Below are 15,077 nucleotides of genomic sequence, written 5' to 3'. Positions count from 1 at the left end.
TTAGAAAGTTGTATCCATGTGGTTGCATGGGTCTTGATGATTTAGGTGGTTTTCTTTCTCCACTCTGGGACAATATCTTTGGGTACCTCAGAACCTGTTGGTAGGGGTTGATCAACAGGTAGATGAATATGCCAAGAATTTAGTAAGTCCAAGCCTGCTTGGGGCGTCTTGATGACATGCAGGGTTACACTTTTGTTCACTAGAAGCTTGACCGGAAATCCCCACTTGTATGCAATCTGGTTATTTCTTAGGGCTTGAGTGATTGGTATGAATTTCTTTCTAGCCATGATAGTTGTTTGGGATAAATCTGTACACATGGTTATGTGGGTATAAGGCTCTGGTAGGGATGCATTTCTGAAATTGTCATGAGCTGTTCTTTGATATGGTAGTAGTGTATACAAGCTAGCACATCTCTCGGAATCCTGTCAGGGAGGTGTGCCGGCTTGGGCAATCTATGAACTCTATCAATGATAAGTTCATAATTAGTTGCGTTAGGGATTAGGGAAACAATCAGTTGTTGCAGGTAGTGTATCAATTCTGTCGCTGGGATATTCTCTGCTATGCATCTAAATTTGATGTTGTTCCTACGTGATCTGTATAGGTGCTAGATCTGAAAGTTTTATTTGTACTTGCTCTAGGTTTTCCTGAACTTTATTGTGGGAATCCACTAGTTCATTGTGGGCAGAGGCATGGTCGCCCATTTTGTTCTCTATATGACTTACTCTATCCTCCACTTCATGTAGGTCTCCTTTAAGTTGTCGAAAAAGTGATAAAATATCCTTATGTAAGGAGCTTCCTAAAGAGACTAGCATCTCTTTAGGTGTGGTATCTGATATAGGTTGATCAGATGTAGGATAGGTGGCTATTGGATCATCAGATATACCCTCTGTTGTGGTGTTATTGTGCTCAATAGTAGATTTCCTACCTTGGCAGTCTACTGCAATAGAGAATTTTCGCCTGGATTTTGCAGGGCTTTTATTGGGGAATGAAGAGAGATAAGTGCCTTCTGAGGTTCTGTCATTCCGTACGTTTTGAGAGGCTCTTGTAGTTTCTGACAGGTTATAGGAGGAAGCTGCGCGGGACTGAGTGGTGAGTCTGCCGGCGCCATTTTGGACTTGCTGTGACTGGAGTTGAAAAAATCTGTTAATTTTCTCTGAGCCTTTGGACCTTTCCTCTTCCTAATCTCTTCACCAGTGTGCTAGGGCTGGTAGAGGTGAAAACTGCCGAACTCTTGGTCTCCTGGGTGGTGCTGTAATCCCCGTTAGCTGTGCTTACTCTGCAGCTTCAGCAAGAAGTGTCCATCACACTCGGCTTCCTGCCACGCCCCTATTTCACAGTTTAATATATTAGTATGAGTATAAAAAATGTTTGAGACACAAAATCATGTCAAAATAATAAATAAATTAAATATATATAAAGTAGGGTTTGTTAATGGCAGATCCGCAGTAACAAATATCCGCAGAGTACTTATGGTATTAGAATATGCTAAATGTCATCCTACTTTAGATCTGGCAATTATAGTGAGAATTAACACAAGGGTGCCCGTTATCACCGCTCCTGTTTAATTTTGCTAATGAACCTTTGTTGAGGTTTCTGGAGACAGTTGATTCTTTACATGGGATAAAAATGCAGAATAGGAAAATCAGAGCTGCACTTTTTGCAGATGATATCGTACTTTTTGCAGCTGAGTTATCAAGAGATATCATCAAAATACAACAAATACTAACACTATTTGGGAAAGTGGCAGGTTTAAAAAATTAATTTTTCAAAAAGTGAGATTCTCCCACTTATTAATATAAGGGATAGATATTGGGTATATTCATCCCTTTTTCAGTTGTTAGAGATCATATTACTTATTTGTGCATACGTATTGGAAAAACACCAGCATGTCTTTATAAGCTGAATTATTTGCCTTTGTTTCCAAAAATGCATAGAGAATTACATTTGTGAGAAAAGTTGCCTGTATCATTGATGGGACGTTGCCATCTTAATAAAATGTTTTTTTCCCCTCGCCTTTTGTACCCATTACAAATGATGCCACTCTTGTTGAAACATGCTGACGTGTAAGCTTTAAATAAAGCATTTATTCAATTCATATGACTGGGAAAGAGACCTAGAATTTCGCTGACTAAACTGTATCTTCCGGTAAAGGAGATTGGTGTAAACCTCCTCAATGTTAGAATGTATAATTTAGCCTACAATCTTAGACTTTATATAGATTGGATAAAGGGGACCTCCTATTGTTCTAATACCCAGTTGGAGCAGGTCTTGGTACATCCTTGGCATTTAACAGAACTATTGCACAGCAAAATATCACAACTGCCTCAGAACCTTAAGCACAATATTCTTATTCGAGATACTATACTTACTTGGATAGAGCTCAGACATAAATTGGAATTGCCATGCTCTCTGTCTAAATCTCTACCAATAAAAGGTAATCCTCAGTTCCGTCAGGGACTAGATCATAGGTGCCATCAAGTTTAAGCGATTGAAGACAGTGGGTGATTTTTTTCTCCAGCTCTGCCAAGACAAACTACCTGGAGAACATTACTATGCTTTACCACCGAGAGCGGCACATCCCAATTTACTATCTGCAGTTCCTAAAATTTTGCATTGCACATATGTCTGATCCAGCTAGAGTGGGAGAGTATGATAGTTTTGACAATTTTTATAACTTTTTTGCCATCCATATCCTGGAGGCTCAACTCAGGGATGGCAGAAGGATTTTGGTATTTCAAATATTTCTGATAAAATTGTGCAAGGTTATCTTATGGTCTGCAGAACTACCCCCAATTAAATTTGGAGGGAGATTCAGTTTAAGATACTCCATAGACCCTATAAGGTATTCCATTCAATAAATGTCACACAATCTACTGACATATCTGGAAATATTAGATGTTTAAAATGTGAACATGAAAAAGTTACACTTAAACATAATTTATGGGATTCTAACCAGATCCAGAAACTATGGAAAGATGTTCTTTTTTATATCACAAGACTTATGAAAATAAAGTTGGTTTTGAAACCATTATTATGTGTGTTTGGGAAATGGGATTCACAAGAAGGCAAGACAAGGAAAGAAACTAAACTTTGGATATCATTGTGTCTATTGGCAACATGTGGAGCAATTATTTTGCAATGGATTCACAAAGATCCGCCTAGATTGAAAATTATTGAAACTTCAATGCAAATGCTATATTATAGGAATTTATTAAAGATTGAGCATTCAGGGGATAATGTTGTAACCAAGTTTTTTGATAAATGGTATGCCTATATGGAACATACTCCGGTCAAGTTTTACATTGGTATCTCCACTCTATATGCTATAATATACATTTATCATAAAGTTAAGGCAATGTTTAAATGACTATCTTTGCTCCTTGGTCATATAGATTTGAATTAGAAGGTATTATATTATAATACAGGGAAAATAAAGGGAGATGTCACAGATCCCCACAGGTCTAGGGCATCTGTGCCTCCTTCTGGCTCACCCTCCTTGCAGCCCTCCCTGCCAGCATCATCTCTGCTTCTGGATTCAACACTCAGCGCACTTCCTGGTCCAGGTCAGGTGATTCTCTGTCAGCTGCTCCCTTGCCTGGAGTGTTCTGCAGAGGCACTCAATCTGCTGGCAGGCATCTGAATAACACCTGACATCTCATCACCAGCACTGCCTCTGCTGGTGGGATTGGTATCGACGGCTCACATGACCTACACTTATCACCTGACATCCCCTTTTTAAGGAAGTGACCTGGCAACAGGAATTTGCCAGGATGAAGGAGTTCCTTGTGCTTCTACTCACAGGTTTCTACAGCTCCAGTCTCTGCATATTGTTCCTGTGCTATCCGTGAACCAACCTCAGATTGTTTCCTGACGTCTCTTGATTGCCACACAACATCCTCATCTTTAGAGGCTCTGCAGAAGAACAAGCTACTGCCTAAACCCTGTGCCCATTGCACATCTCCACCCACTTGGTTGGTGACAGTGGGTCCACCACTTTGCCCTGTGGAACTGTGACATGAGAGTTTTTGTGAAAATAAAATACTAGTCCAGATTAGAAATTTATGCCCCCTTCCCCCTTCTTTTTTTTTTTATTTTGGGTTTAATTTAATTTTTTTAGACGTATAGGAAAATGGAGAAAATGGAGACGACAGATACAGGAAGATTTTGATATTGCAATTTTTATTATACTAATGGCTCAGGAAGGAAAAAAAAACTATGTATTGGACAAAAGAAGATACTAACTTTTATTGGATATTTATCACAGTTGTTGTTATTTATTTGACAATGTGACTGAGCCTATATGGAAAATGTGATATTTCTATACTTTTGTATTATAATAATTGTATTTGTATTTGCACTATTGTAGTACTTTATATTTTATTTTTTTATGTAACTGTCTTTTTTTTGTGGTTATAAATAAAGTAAAAAAAAAATGGTAATTCCAAACCAAGTTTACCTATTGCCCATTCTGTTAACCTAAAGGAGTCCTTACTACTTGAAGCAATCCAGTATAAAACACATTAGTGGAACATCTGTGGGGGTCTATAGGTTATTGGCTTGCCTATGGGAATGCAAGGAGGATTTTTTTGCCTGTGAGACAGCCGATCTACTGGAGAATATTATGTCAAGCATGATTGGCTACCAAGAGATACCTATAAGCCCGAAACAAGCAGTATCAAGTTTCTGCCTATGGTTGATCTGCATAAAATATTTCTGCCACCTCCCCATATCAGGGTAGGCATGATGCTGAACCTTGTAAAGGCCATGGGTAACTCAAACTCCATGGGTTTTCAGTACTTTGTTGAGAAGTTTCCAAACATAAGCACAGCAAAAATGACAGAAGGGATATTTATAGGGCCACAGATCAAGTACGGCATGATGCCATGATGATGTTTTCAAACAATCTCTCTCAGCAGCTGAGCTAGAAGCTTGGGATGCATTCAAGTGGCTGTGTGAAAATTTCCTGGGCAACCATAAGTCTCCAGAATACAAGGAAGGAGTTCAGATTCTGCTTGATTCATACCAGAACCTGGGTTGTCACATGTTATTAAAAATACATTTCTTGCACTCACATCTAGAATTCTTCCCAGAAAATTATGGTATGGTGACGATCAAGAAGAAGGATTTCACCAGAACATTCAGTTAATAGGGCACCGCTACCAAGGTTTCTGGAATGAAAGTATGATGGCTGACTACTGGTGGATGCTGTACTGCGACAATCCAAAGAGTATACAAGAAAATCATACTCTAAGCATTTCTGAAGAAACAACCTGACTGACACTGCTCAGTAGATCTATACCACAGTGTGCCTTATTTTACTTCACACTGAAGATGTATTAACATTCACTTCAATGGTGCTTACGTTTTAGTACAAAATACATGCACGTACTATAATAGTACTCCTAACTCAGGAACTGTAAGTGTTAGGGTAGAACTGAATAGACGTCTGAAATCTGATCAAAAAACTGAATTAGAAATGATTGCTGTGGTTTCTGATGATTATCAAAATGAATTTTTTGTTGACCTGTGTTATGAGATGAGATGATGGACCTAACCTACTTTGTAACTATGTAACTATGAACTTCCACTTCCACTGAAAATTATCTTAAGCAGTAACCAGGTCGTCTCCAGAGCGTCTAGTGGTGAGGATGTTGCGCTGCTGGTTACTGCCAGGTTGCGGTCCTTGGGCACACCAGTTTGGGCAGGATGAAACATGGTACCAAATCACAAAGCAGAATGATTTTCGAGGAAGACCGAGGTTAAGGCAGGCAGCAAGTAAGAGAGGTCAGCTCACAAGCCAGAGGTCAAACACCAGGGATCCAGGAGACAGACACCAGTGACACAGGGGCCACTGACACAGAGAACACAGGAGACACTGGAAGCAAGAGGAGGCACAGGTGACAAGGGTATCCACAGACAGCACAAGGGAAATGGCTGGGAAACAACAGACTGGGCAACAAGGGGTTAACACAGTAGCAGGACATTTAAGGGTGTGTATTAGAGAGGGCTTTATAGGACAGGGTTAGAAGCTTATAATGTGAAGAGAATAACAGAGGGGATCAGCATATGAGGAGCTAGAAAAGAGGTGAATGGTCCACGTCAAGTTCAAGATGGAGTGGAGTGCTACCAATAGGCTCACTAGTAGAACACACAGAAAGGTGTTATAATAGTCTAGTGGGGAAATGATAATGGTATTCACCAAAATTTAGCATTGGTTTTGTAGGATGAACGAACAAAAACATCAGATATTTTTAGTATGAGCTGACAGAAGCTGCTTTGTGTGTTAACAGGGTTGTAGTCGTAAAAACACCCCTGCTATCCGCCCTTTTCCTACTAACCACCCTTGTAAGGTGATCCTTTTCCTACTTACTTCCAATGTAAGGTGGCCCTACTTACTTTCAATGTATGGGTGCCCATACCCCACTAATCAGCAGTGTAATGGGGTCCTCCTAGTTGTTTGAGCACCCATGCACATTACCATATTAAGTTCCAGGCACACTATTGTCTATACAGCTATTTATTAAAAGGGATTCCAGACAAAAGTTAAATTGGAAGTACTGCCTTTGTCACCAGTACCTTGCATGGCACTACAAAAAAAGCATCCTGTCTGTTTTTACCACAAGTAGGTGCATTTGCAATCCATAAAGTGATTGGAATACCAAATGCAACACTATTACTGTGCAAATGCAATATGTCTGCAATAGGCACTATATATGTCAAAAGATTTCCCTTGACATCCCATCTTAGAAACAAAAAGGAAAATCTCTGAGATGATTATCTTATAGACATCACCATAGGTCTAATGAGTTGCGCTAATGGAAGATTTCCACTCATCCTCTATTCTGATGCCAATTTTTTACATTTTCTATCATTTATGTGAAAGAGGTCACCTACTAAAACAGAGGGTGGAAATAAAATCCCAAACAAATTCATGTCAGTCGTCCCAAGGTTCAGTATCAAAAGCATTTGTTTCCTGGAGTTCGATGAAAACTTGAACCATCATTATGTTTTGTGGGGCATCACTCCATAAAACATCCATTGTTTTTGTAAATTAAGGAGCTTTGGTTAAGGATTGCTTCGGATACTGTTTTCTAGGTCTCAGTGTAAAAAAGGGAACCATGTTGATTTTAGCTTTTGTTTACTTGGTCATTAATGTTTTTTTCTTTCTCATCCATTAAGTTGCACAGGTTATGCTGTCTCCTAAAGGATGACTGGACCCTGGCATACTAAACAAAACCGAAGGTCAGCCTAGGATAGCCACTTCTACTACCAGCACACCTCAGATTTTTTACCAATACACTTGAAGGATGGGTACATCTTACTTTCAGCTTTGCTATGCAAAAAAACTTTGCCCATAATTCAATCAAGACACAGAAGAAGGTCTTTTTGACACACAGCTTCCTGGTGTAGCCATAATTAGCCTAAACCTAACAGCTTTGCATGTGAAACCCCCTGGTAGAGATTATTGGGAGTGACCTTTGGGGAACTGGATTCCAGAATAGTTATTGCAAGACCTCAGTCTGGTAATAAGCTACTCTGTAAGAAGGCTTGTTCTGTGCTTGCTGCCAACCTAACATGACCATGGTCACCTACTGGGTTGTTCAAATACTTGAAGGCTTGCCCTGAAGCTTCCTTACTGATCTGCGGTCAAAGCTTGTCTGATTCTGGACACCGTGAGGACAGTCCAACTTTAAATTGCAGCCAATATCATGTTTAAACCCCTTTAGCTTGAGAATTATTCCACTGATTGCAAATAATTTATATTGATGCAGCCCTGAGAAAATTACTGATTTTTTTGTACCTGCTGCAGTGATAGCAGAACTTTAACGTTTAAAAAAAAAAACAGTATATAAAAAAAACATAGTGGGAAATGTTCTGGTGTAATGGATATCCTTATATGTAAAGAAAACGAATGATTAACGACAGATCAATGATTATTCACAAATATTTTGAACGATCATTTAGTGCATGATTCTGTACATGCTGGAACGATTTATATATGTGTGTGTGTGTGTGAGAGTTTGTGTGTTACATAAATAAAAGTTATTTTTTTGTGTTGTGTGTTGCATTGAACATTCGTTGCGTATGTGTAGAAACATCAGCGATCACTGCACAACTGTACACACTATAGATAGCGAGTGTAACGATTATCGAACAACCAGTTGTTAATTATTTGTTTCCAACGACAATTATCTGACGTGTATTCCTTTTTTAAAACATCAAAACAAATTGTTGTAAGATCTTAGTAAATGTTTGTAAACACTTTAAAACACTTTGTGATAAATGTATTGATTTTTGAATGATTGGTAAGATTGCACACAATTGGAAGATTGAAATAAACATGGTTCTGTATTATACTGTATGCTGAATAGATCAGGACCAGACATGCTTATTGCAGACAGATTGCATTTGCACAAAAATAGTTCATACATTCAGTATATGGTTGTCTTTTTCCCACTGAGCACCCATGCAGCTTGTTAGAGTAAGTTCCTTTTGTCTATGCATTGTCTATACAGTTATTTTTTGAAGGGATTCCAGAGAAAAGATACAATGAGGATGTTGCCTCTTGCCATCAGTACCTTGCTTTGCACTACAAAAAAGCATCCTGTCTGTTTTTTTCACAATTAGGTGAATTTGCAATCCATAAGGTGATTGGAATGCCAAATGCAACACCATCCTCCACCTTCCAAATATAAGCATCCAGTGTCTGTACATTATTGGTGGATTATCTTTAAACATTTGTATTGTTACAGCATGTACAGAATCGTGCACTATATGATTGTTCAAAATAATTGTGAATAATCATTGGTCTGTCGGTAATCATTTGTTTATTATTGCAGATGTGTATGTAGCCTAAGGGTGCCCATATCCCACTAATCACCAGTGTAATGGGGTCCTCCTCCCACTAACCTTCAGTATATGGTTGCCTTTTTCCCACTGAGCACCCATGTAGATTGTCAGATTAAGTTCAGTCTGTCTATGTATTGTCTATACAGTTATATTTTAGAAGGGATTCCAGACAAAAGGTACAATGAGGGTGTTGCCTTTGTCATCAGTACCTTGCTTTGCACTATAAAAAAAGCATCCCAGATCTATTTAGCATACAATGCAGAACCATGTTTTCTTCAATATCCAATTGTGTGAAATCTTGCTAAACTTTCAAGAAATGCATACATTAATCCCAAAGTATGTTAAACTGTCTACACACATTTCATAACATCTTACAACAATACTATTCTTTTTATGTTCTAACAATTTTAAACAACATTCTTTGTAGTAAATTCAGTTGAGTTAAAGCAGAACTCCAGGCAAAGAGAAATCACAGTCGCACACACACGCACACACACACATATATATATATATATATATATATATATATATATGTCACTTCCTGCATCGTTCAAACGATCGTATCTAGCATGTGTACATTATTGGTGAATTATATTTGAACAATTGTAACGTATCGTTACAGCATGTACAGAATTGTACACAATAGGATTGTTCAAAATTGTGCAGAATCGTTGATCAGTTGTTAGTCGTTTTTTAACGTTTTTTTTAAGGGAAAGTTTTGCTTTAATTTCCAGCAGAAAAAAAAACAGATCCTCTCTCTTGCCGGGTCTATGCTGTGTGCTAGAGCTGCATCAATCTCAGGACTGAATGGACATAAATACAGATTCTATGGCACCAAAAAGGAACTATCAAAATATTTGTGAATAATCATTGATCGTTTGTTAATCATTCGTTTTCTATTGACAAATATTGCAAATGTGTATGTAACCTAAGGGTGCCCATATCCCACTAATCACCAGTGTAATGGGGTCCTCCTCCCACTGACCTTCAGTATATGGTTGCTTTTTTCCCAATGAGCACCCATGCACATTGACAGATTAAGTTCAATTTGTCTATGTATTGTCTATATGGTTATAATTTAGAAGGGAAATATTTATATTTTAGAGCTTGGAAGTGACCTTGGAGGAACTGGATTCCAGGGTAGTTATTGCAAGACCTCAGTCTAGTAATAAGCTACTCTGTAAGAAGATTTGTTCTGTCCTTGCTGCTTACATAACATGACCATGGTCACCTACAACCATCCAACACTCATCTCCTACCAGCTGTCTGGGTTGCTCAAGTACCTGAAGGCTTGCCCTGAAGCTTCCTTACTGATCTGCGGTCACAGCATGTCTGATTCTAGACACAGTGAGGACAGTCCCACTATAAATTGCAGCCATTATCATGTTTAAACCTCTTAGCTTTAGAATAATTGCACTGATTGCCATAACAGGCAGCAAGGATAGATGTGGCTCTGTGTAGCATCTGTACTATACAAACGTAGGAAGGTAATTAAGAAAAACTATTGCCAATGAAAAGAAAATCCACATTCTCTATTTTGAATTTTTGATTAGTATTTTTTAATTGTTTTGTTTTTTTTTAAAAAGGGAAACAGACGATCTTGAAAAGGGGGGAAAGGCGAACGTCAAAATAAAAATACAACAGCACCTGGAATTTTAGGCTTGCCTAGGAGAAACACAGGCACTGCCACAACACCACAGGATATGGCTACTGTCTGACACGGCCGAGACAGTCCAAACTCCTCTGACTAGTGCTATAGGTCCAGGTCATATAAATAGTCCACATCTCAATGAAATAAGTCCACTTGTCACTCATCCTCCGAGTCTATTCTTCGTCGTCATAAGTATTTTCCAATAAACATTTCACTTATCATAAAGTTAATAAGATCCGCCTCGCTTAAGAGATCGCTGTTTTTTTTTTTGATGTTCCTCAATTTCCCACATCACGTTCCTAAGATGGGCCTAGAAAAAAGTAAAGAGACAGGATCAGTAAAGGTTTCTAATTCCTTCAGGGCCAGAGATCATTGAGGTCCAAGGTAAACTAAAACTTTAATATATATGAGGTGCAAAAAACAAAACACACTAATATTTGCCATTGCTTACTGAATAGAATGTGTTATACTTCTACCAATAGCTACATTGTTACAGCAACATTGAGAAAAGAACGTAACTATGGTCAAATCCCATCTATGGGAACATTTCTGTGTACATAGAACCCATCTTTACATTTCCATGTCCCATAGACAACATTGCCACTATGTTTATATTGAAGACATTCACAAGATATCGCAAGGGGGAAACTTACCGGGCACCAGCTTAACGTATCCTCTCTTTGTTGTGGCTGTGGTTCTTCTAGAGGGACATCGGGGTACTCGTGTTTGTAAAAACAGTTGTCTCCAAATGGACATTTACCGCTGCCTTTGGTAAAATACTGGCAGGATTTGTTTCTGGAAATAAACAAGAAAACCTTACTGAACAGAATGAGTAGTTTACACCACACTCCTGGCATGATTTTCTTTAGTATTTTGTAACATTAACTAAGAAAATGTATCTATTGTATGCATTTTTTCACTCACCTTGAACACATATGTCTAAACAAATTTAATACTATTAAGGCAATAGGAGATATAGGGGCCCAGTCCTCCTCTCATGTCACTTAAGGTAAAAAGAGAAATTCTGCAGTGCAGCAGTAAAGAACCGAGCCGGACTGAAAACACTTTGGGATTTGAATGCAAAGACATTTTCAGTCCTTTAAAATAAACCTAGTGTATATATTGTGGAGTTGTACTAATTTTGTTTTGTCTAGACATAAAATGATATAGTCAGGCCATTTTTAAACCCCAATAAAGATACAGAAAGAGTCCTTTAGGAAGCTACGGAATAACTGGAGCCTTTACTGGATATATACCAAAAATGTGTGCATTGACAGTCATTTTTAATCTATAGATACTGACACTCCTCTTGCTGTGACCTAGAATCATGTAATAATAAAATACAAGTTCAGATGCACTCAGATCAAGTGTTCTAGATCTCTCCCGCAATGGATGTAGAACATAGGTCTTACCTCATGACCTCCTTGTACTTCCGGATCAGCTCTTCTTTCTCATACTTTTCCACAACCCAGTACTAGCTTGAAATCACAAAGTTTGATTTGATGTGGCATTCTGGACATGATCTGCACACACAAAAAAAGCACAATATAATTGTTTATGAAGATAGCAATCCACACAGTCCAATTAGCGCCGCCATTATTTGTACATGTTCTGTCTCATGTATTAGCAGAATATATTTCTCATTATTATTTTTATTCACACACACTGTATACATACAACCAGATAACTTACTTGATGAGTCTGTTCCCACGCTGTTTAGTACCCCTCCATCTTCGTATACATGTCAGACAGTAGGAGTGTTTACAGTTGGGCATTATTCCAAAACGCCTTTCGGAGATATTTGGTTTATCATAAACCACCTCCATGCAGATGCCGCACACAACGTCCTTACTGTGCTGGATGGCCATGTCTTTTTCATGCGCCTCAATACAAAGCTAGATTAGAAACAGAATACACTTAATAAGGAAACATGACAGTATTTCCACTTTATACACATTTTGAGTTTATGCATAAGTTATTTCTAATGCGACTTGAACACTGCTTTGGAAAAGTATTCATCTCCCTTTGGTTTCAATACAACCTGGGAATAAAACTGATTTTTGGGAGGGTAGCACCATTTGATTTGCAAAACAAAGCTACCACTTTGAAGGTGCAAAGATATTTGGAATTGAAGAGGGTATGCTTTCTCTTGATAGTATATACACAATTCAATTTATTTTCATTCTGCCAAGACAGTACAAACAGCAGGGGGGTAAATAATTGCCTATAGTATGATACATGCTTAAGTTTCACTTTAAGGAACTTCTCCATCTCAAAATGCATGGGTTGCCTTAACTACACCTCCCAAATACATGCAAAGCATAAATAGGCCCTTAGAGGTAAAGATGACATACAAAACCTGAATCACTTATCTTTATCAGCTGAGAAGATTTCTCATACACTGGAAAAACATGTAGGTAAGTTAGAAGGTAATTTAAATAAGTTTTCTCTGTACCTTAATGTGTTCCTTCCTCTGAGCCATGTCAGTGGGATGAAGGATCCGTAGCCCGCATATATCACATAGGTCTCCATGTGAATAAACGCACTTCACTCCGTAACGGCATTGCTCCACTGCAGCATAGTGACAAATCTCCTTCTTCAGGTTAGCTAACAGCTCTGCTTCCTGAATGTGTTGGCCAGATGGTGCTGGAAAAAAAAAAAAATAAATTACACAAGAACTTTGAGGGGGAAGAATGCTGTATGAAGTTACGTTTTTATGCTAGCATAGAGAATATTAAACATTTTTTATGATGCATGACGAAAAAATTGTTAAAATTTTTACCATGTCTTTTGTGTCCTTGACCCGGCATAAACTCCTTAGCATTGTCCAAGTCTTGTTCTTTTCTCGGTAGTTCTGGGTGTCCATATCTTGGGGAGAAGAAGAAAAAGAAATTAGCAATGTGCATTCAAACACTAAAATCAATCACATTAGTGTACATATTTAAAATATGTTCTGCTTTCAGTGAAATACTACAGGAAAACCTGTATGAGTAAACAATATCATCAGCACCAACAGAGAACTATATCCTGCTACTTCCTCACCTGCAGTTACGTCCATAAACACAGGACCCATGTAGATAAAATCTGCAGACCATTTTGGAGCGGCTAGCGGCAAGATCTTGTGAATAGCAACAATTGTTTCTGTCTTTGCGGACGCAGTGAATGAAATATCTGAAATAAACACAGATTATTAAATAGATGAAGCCAATTAAAATAAAAACAAAATCTTACTATTGTACAGGGAGTACAAGCATGCCCATGTTTGAGAGTTCATCATTCTCTTTGTAAACTCACATAGGACAAATAAGACAAACTAAGCAGATAAAATACAAAACTTCAGTCAGTTCTGCACTTATAAACACTTAGAAACAAGTGCACCTAGGTTTTTGTCTGGGGATCAGAGTTGGCACCCATCTATGGGCCAAAATGAACAACCCTTTAAGGACTTAAGCAGGCATCTAAGCTACAATGAAAAAAAGTAGGATCCAGGGTGCTTTTTGTAGACTAATGGAATGCAGTTAAGGTCCTCTTAAGGTCCAAATATGGGCTAACACAGCAGTGTCAAGGGGTAGGCAATAGAGGCAGCTGCCTTAGGTGAAGGCAATAAAAGTACCTTGGAGGGGATGGGGCATTTTATCCCTCTCACCTCAAGCACACAAGACCCCTTGCCCAGTACAAATGTGCAGCCAGGTGCCCTACTGGGCATAGAGCAAGTACCTAGGTGTATTTTATGGGTTCTAAGAAGCTGGGTACACTGCTAGAAGTGTGCACCTCCTGAACACCCCCCCAAACACCACCAAGACCCAGCACAAAGGAGACCCCATGAACCCTAAGCTCCAATGTTGTTAAAAAGTCCATTGCTTCGTCCACTCACTTACCTGCAGGTCACTTCTCTTGTCCAGCCGCCAAAGGGAGATTTCCAGTAACGGGATGAGTGGGCTCCTTCCTACCACAACTGGTGTCAGAGCTACTGGTACTGCCAGTGCCTCAGCCATCCCTATTTATCCCCCCTGAACAATACACCGAAACCTGTCTCTGGTAGTGGGCGTGACCAACTGCCTGACCATGGGGGGTGAGGAGGTAAGGTGGTCCCTCATTCACTAATCACAATATTATTATTATTACACTGTAATTTTATAACACCAACATATTATGCAGCACTGTAAAAAATTCCATAGTCATATCAAAAACTGACCCTCAAAGGGGCTCACAATCTAATGTCCCTACCATGGTCATATGTCATTACTACAGTCTATGGACAATTTTTGATTAATCTAACTGTATGTTTTTGTACTTTGTATAGGAGAGAGACAAGAACAGGAAGTGTTCCTTAAACCAGATTTATTATCACTTTGGTGTGCTTATCCCTTTTATATAATGCAAAATAAATTATGTTTTCTGTTACAATCAATAATGTATGAGGTGCCTGAGAATGAGGAAGGGCTTTTTTATACCTGTACCATATATCTATAAAAATGATACTTTATTTAAAGTTTGTAATGACATTTTATTTATCTGACCCATATATACATATATACATTAAAAGCAACAAACATTTACACATCCATATAGATTT

At 38.5% G+C, this 15,077-nt stretch overlaps 1 protein-coding gene across 1 annotated transcript; it reads right to left on the bottom strand.

The window, feature by feature from the left end:
- Positions 1-584: 584 nt before the first annotated feature.
- LOC140342542 (uncharacterized) lies at positions 585-14,496 on the bottom strand. Its single transcript, XM_072428749.1, is given in 8 exon segments — positions 585-1,124; positions 11,155-11,296; positions 11,914-12,024; positions 12,194-12,396; positions 12,957-13,147; positions 13,544-13,672; positions 13,796-13,814; positions 14,380-14,496. Coding segments are annotated over 8 exon segments (1,452 nt in total).
- Between the last annotated feature and the right edge of the window lie 581 nt (positions 14,497-15,077).

This window comes from Pyxicephalus adspersus, chromosome 12, assembly GCF_032062135.1.
Source record: "Pyxicephalus adspersus chromosome 12, UCB_Pads_2.0, whole genome shotgun sequence".
Lineage (NCBI taxonomy): Eukaryota > Metazoa > Chordata > Amphibia > Anura > Pyxicephalidae > Pyxicephalus > Pyxicephalus adspersus.
Note: the sequence above shows the minus strand (reverse complement) of the source record. Positions and strands in the feature narration are given on the sequence as shown.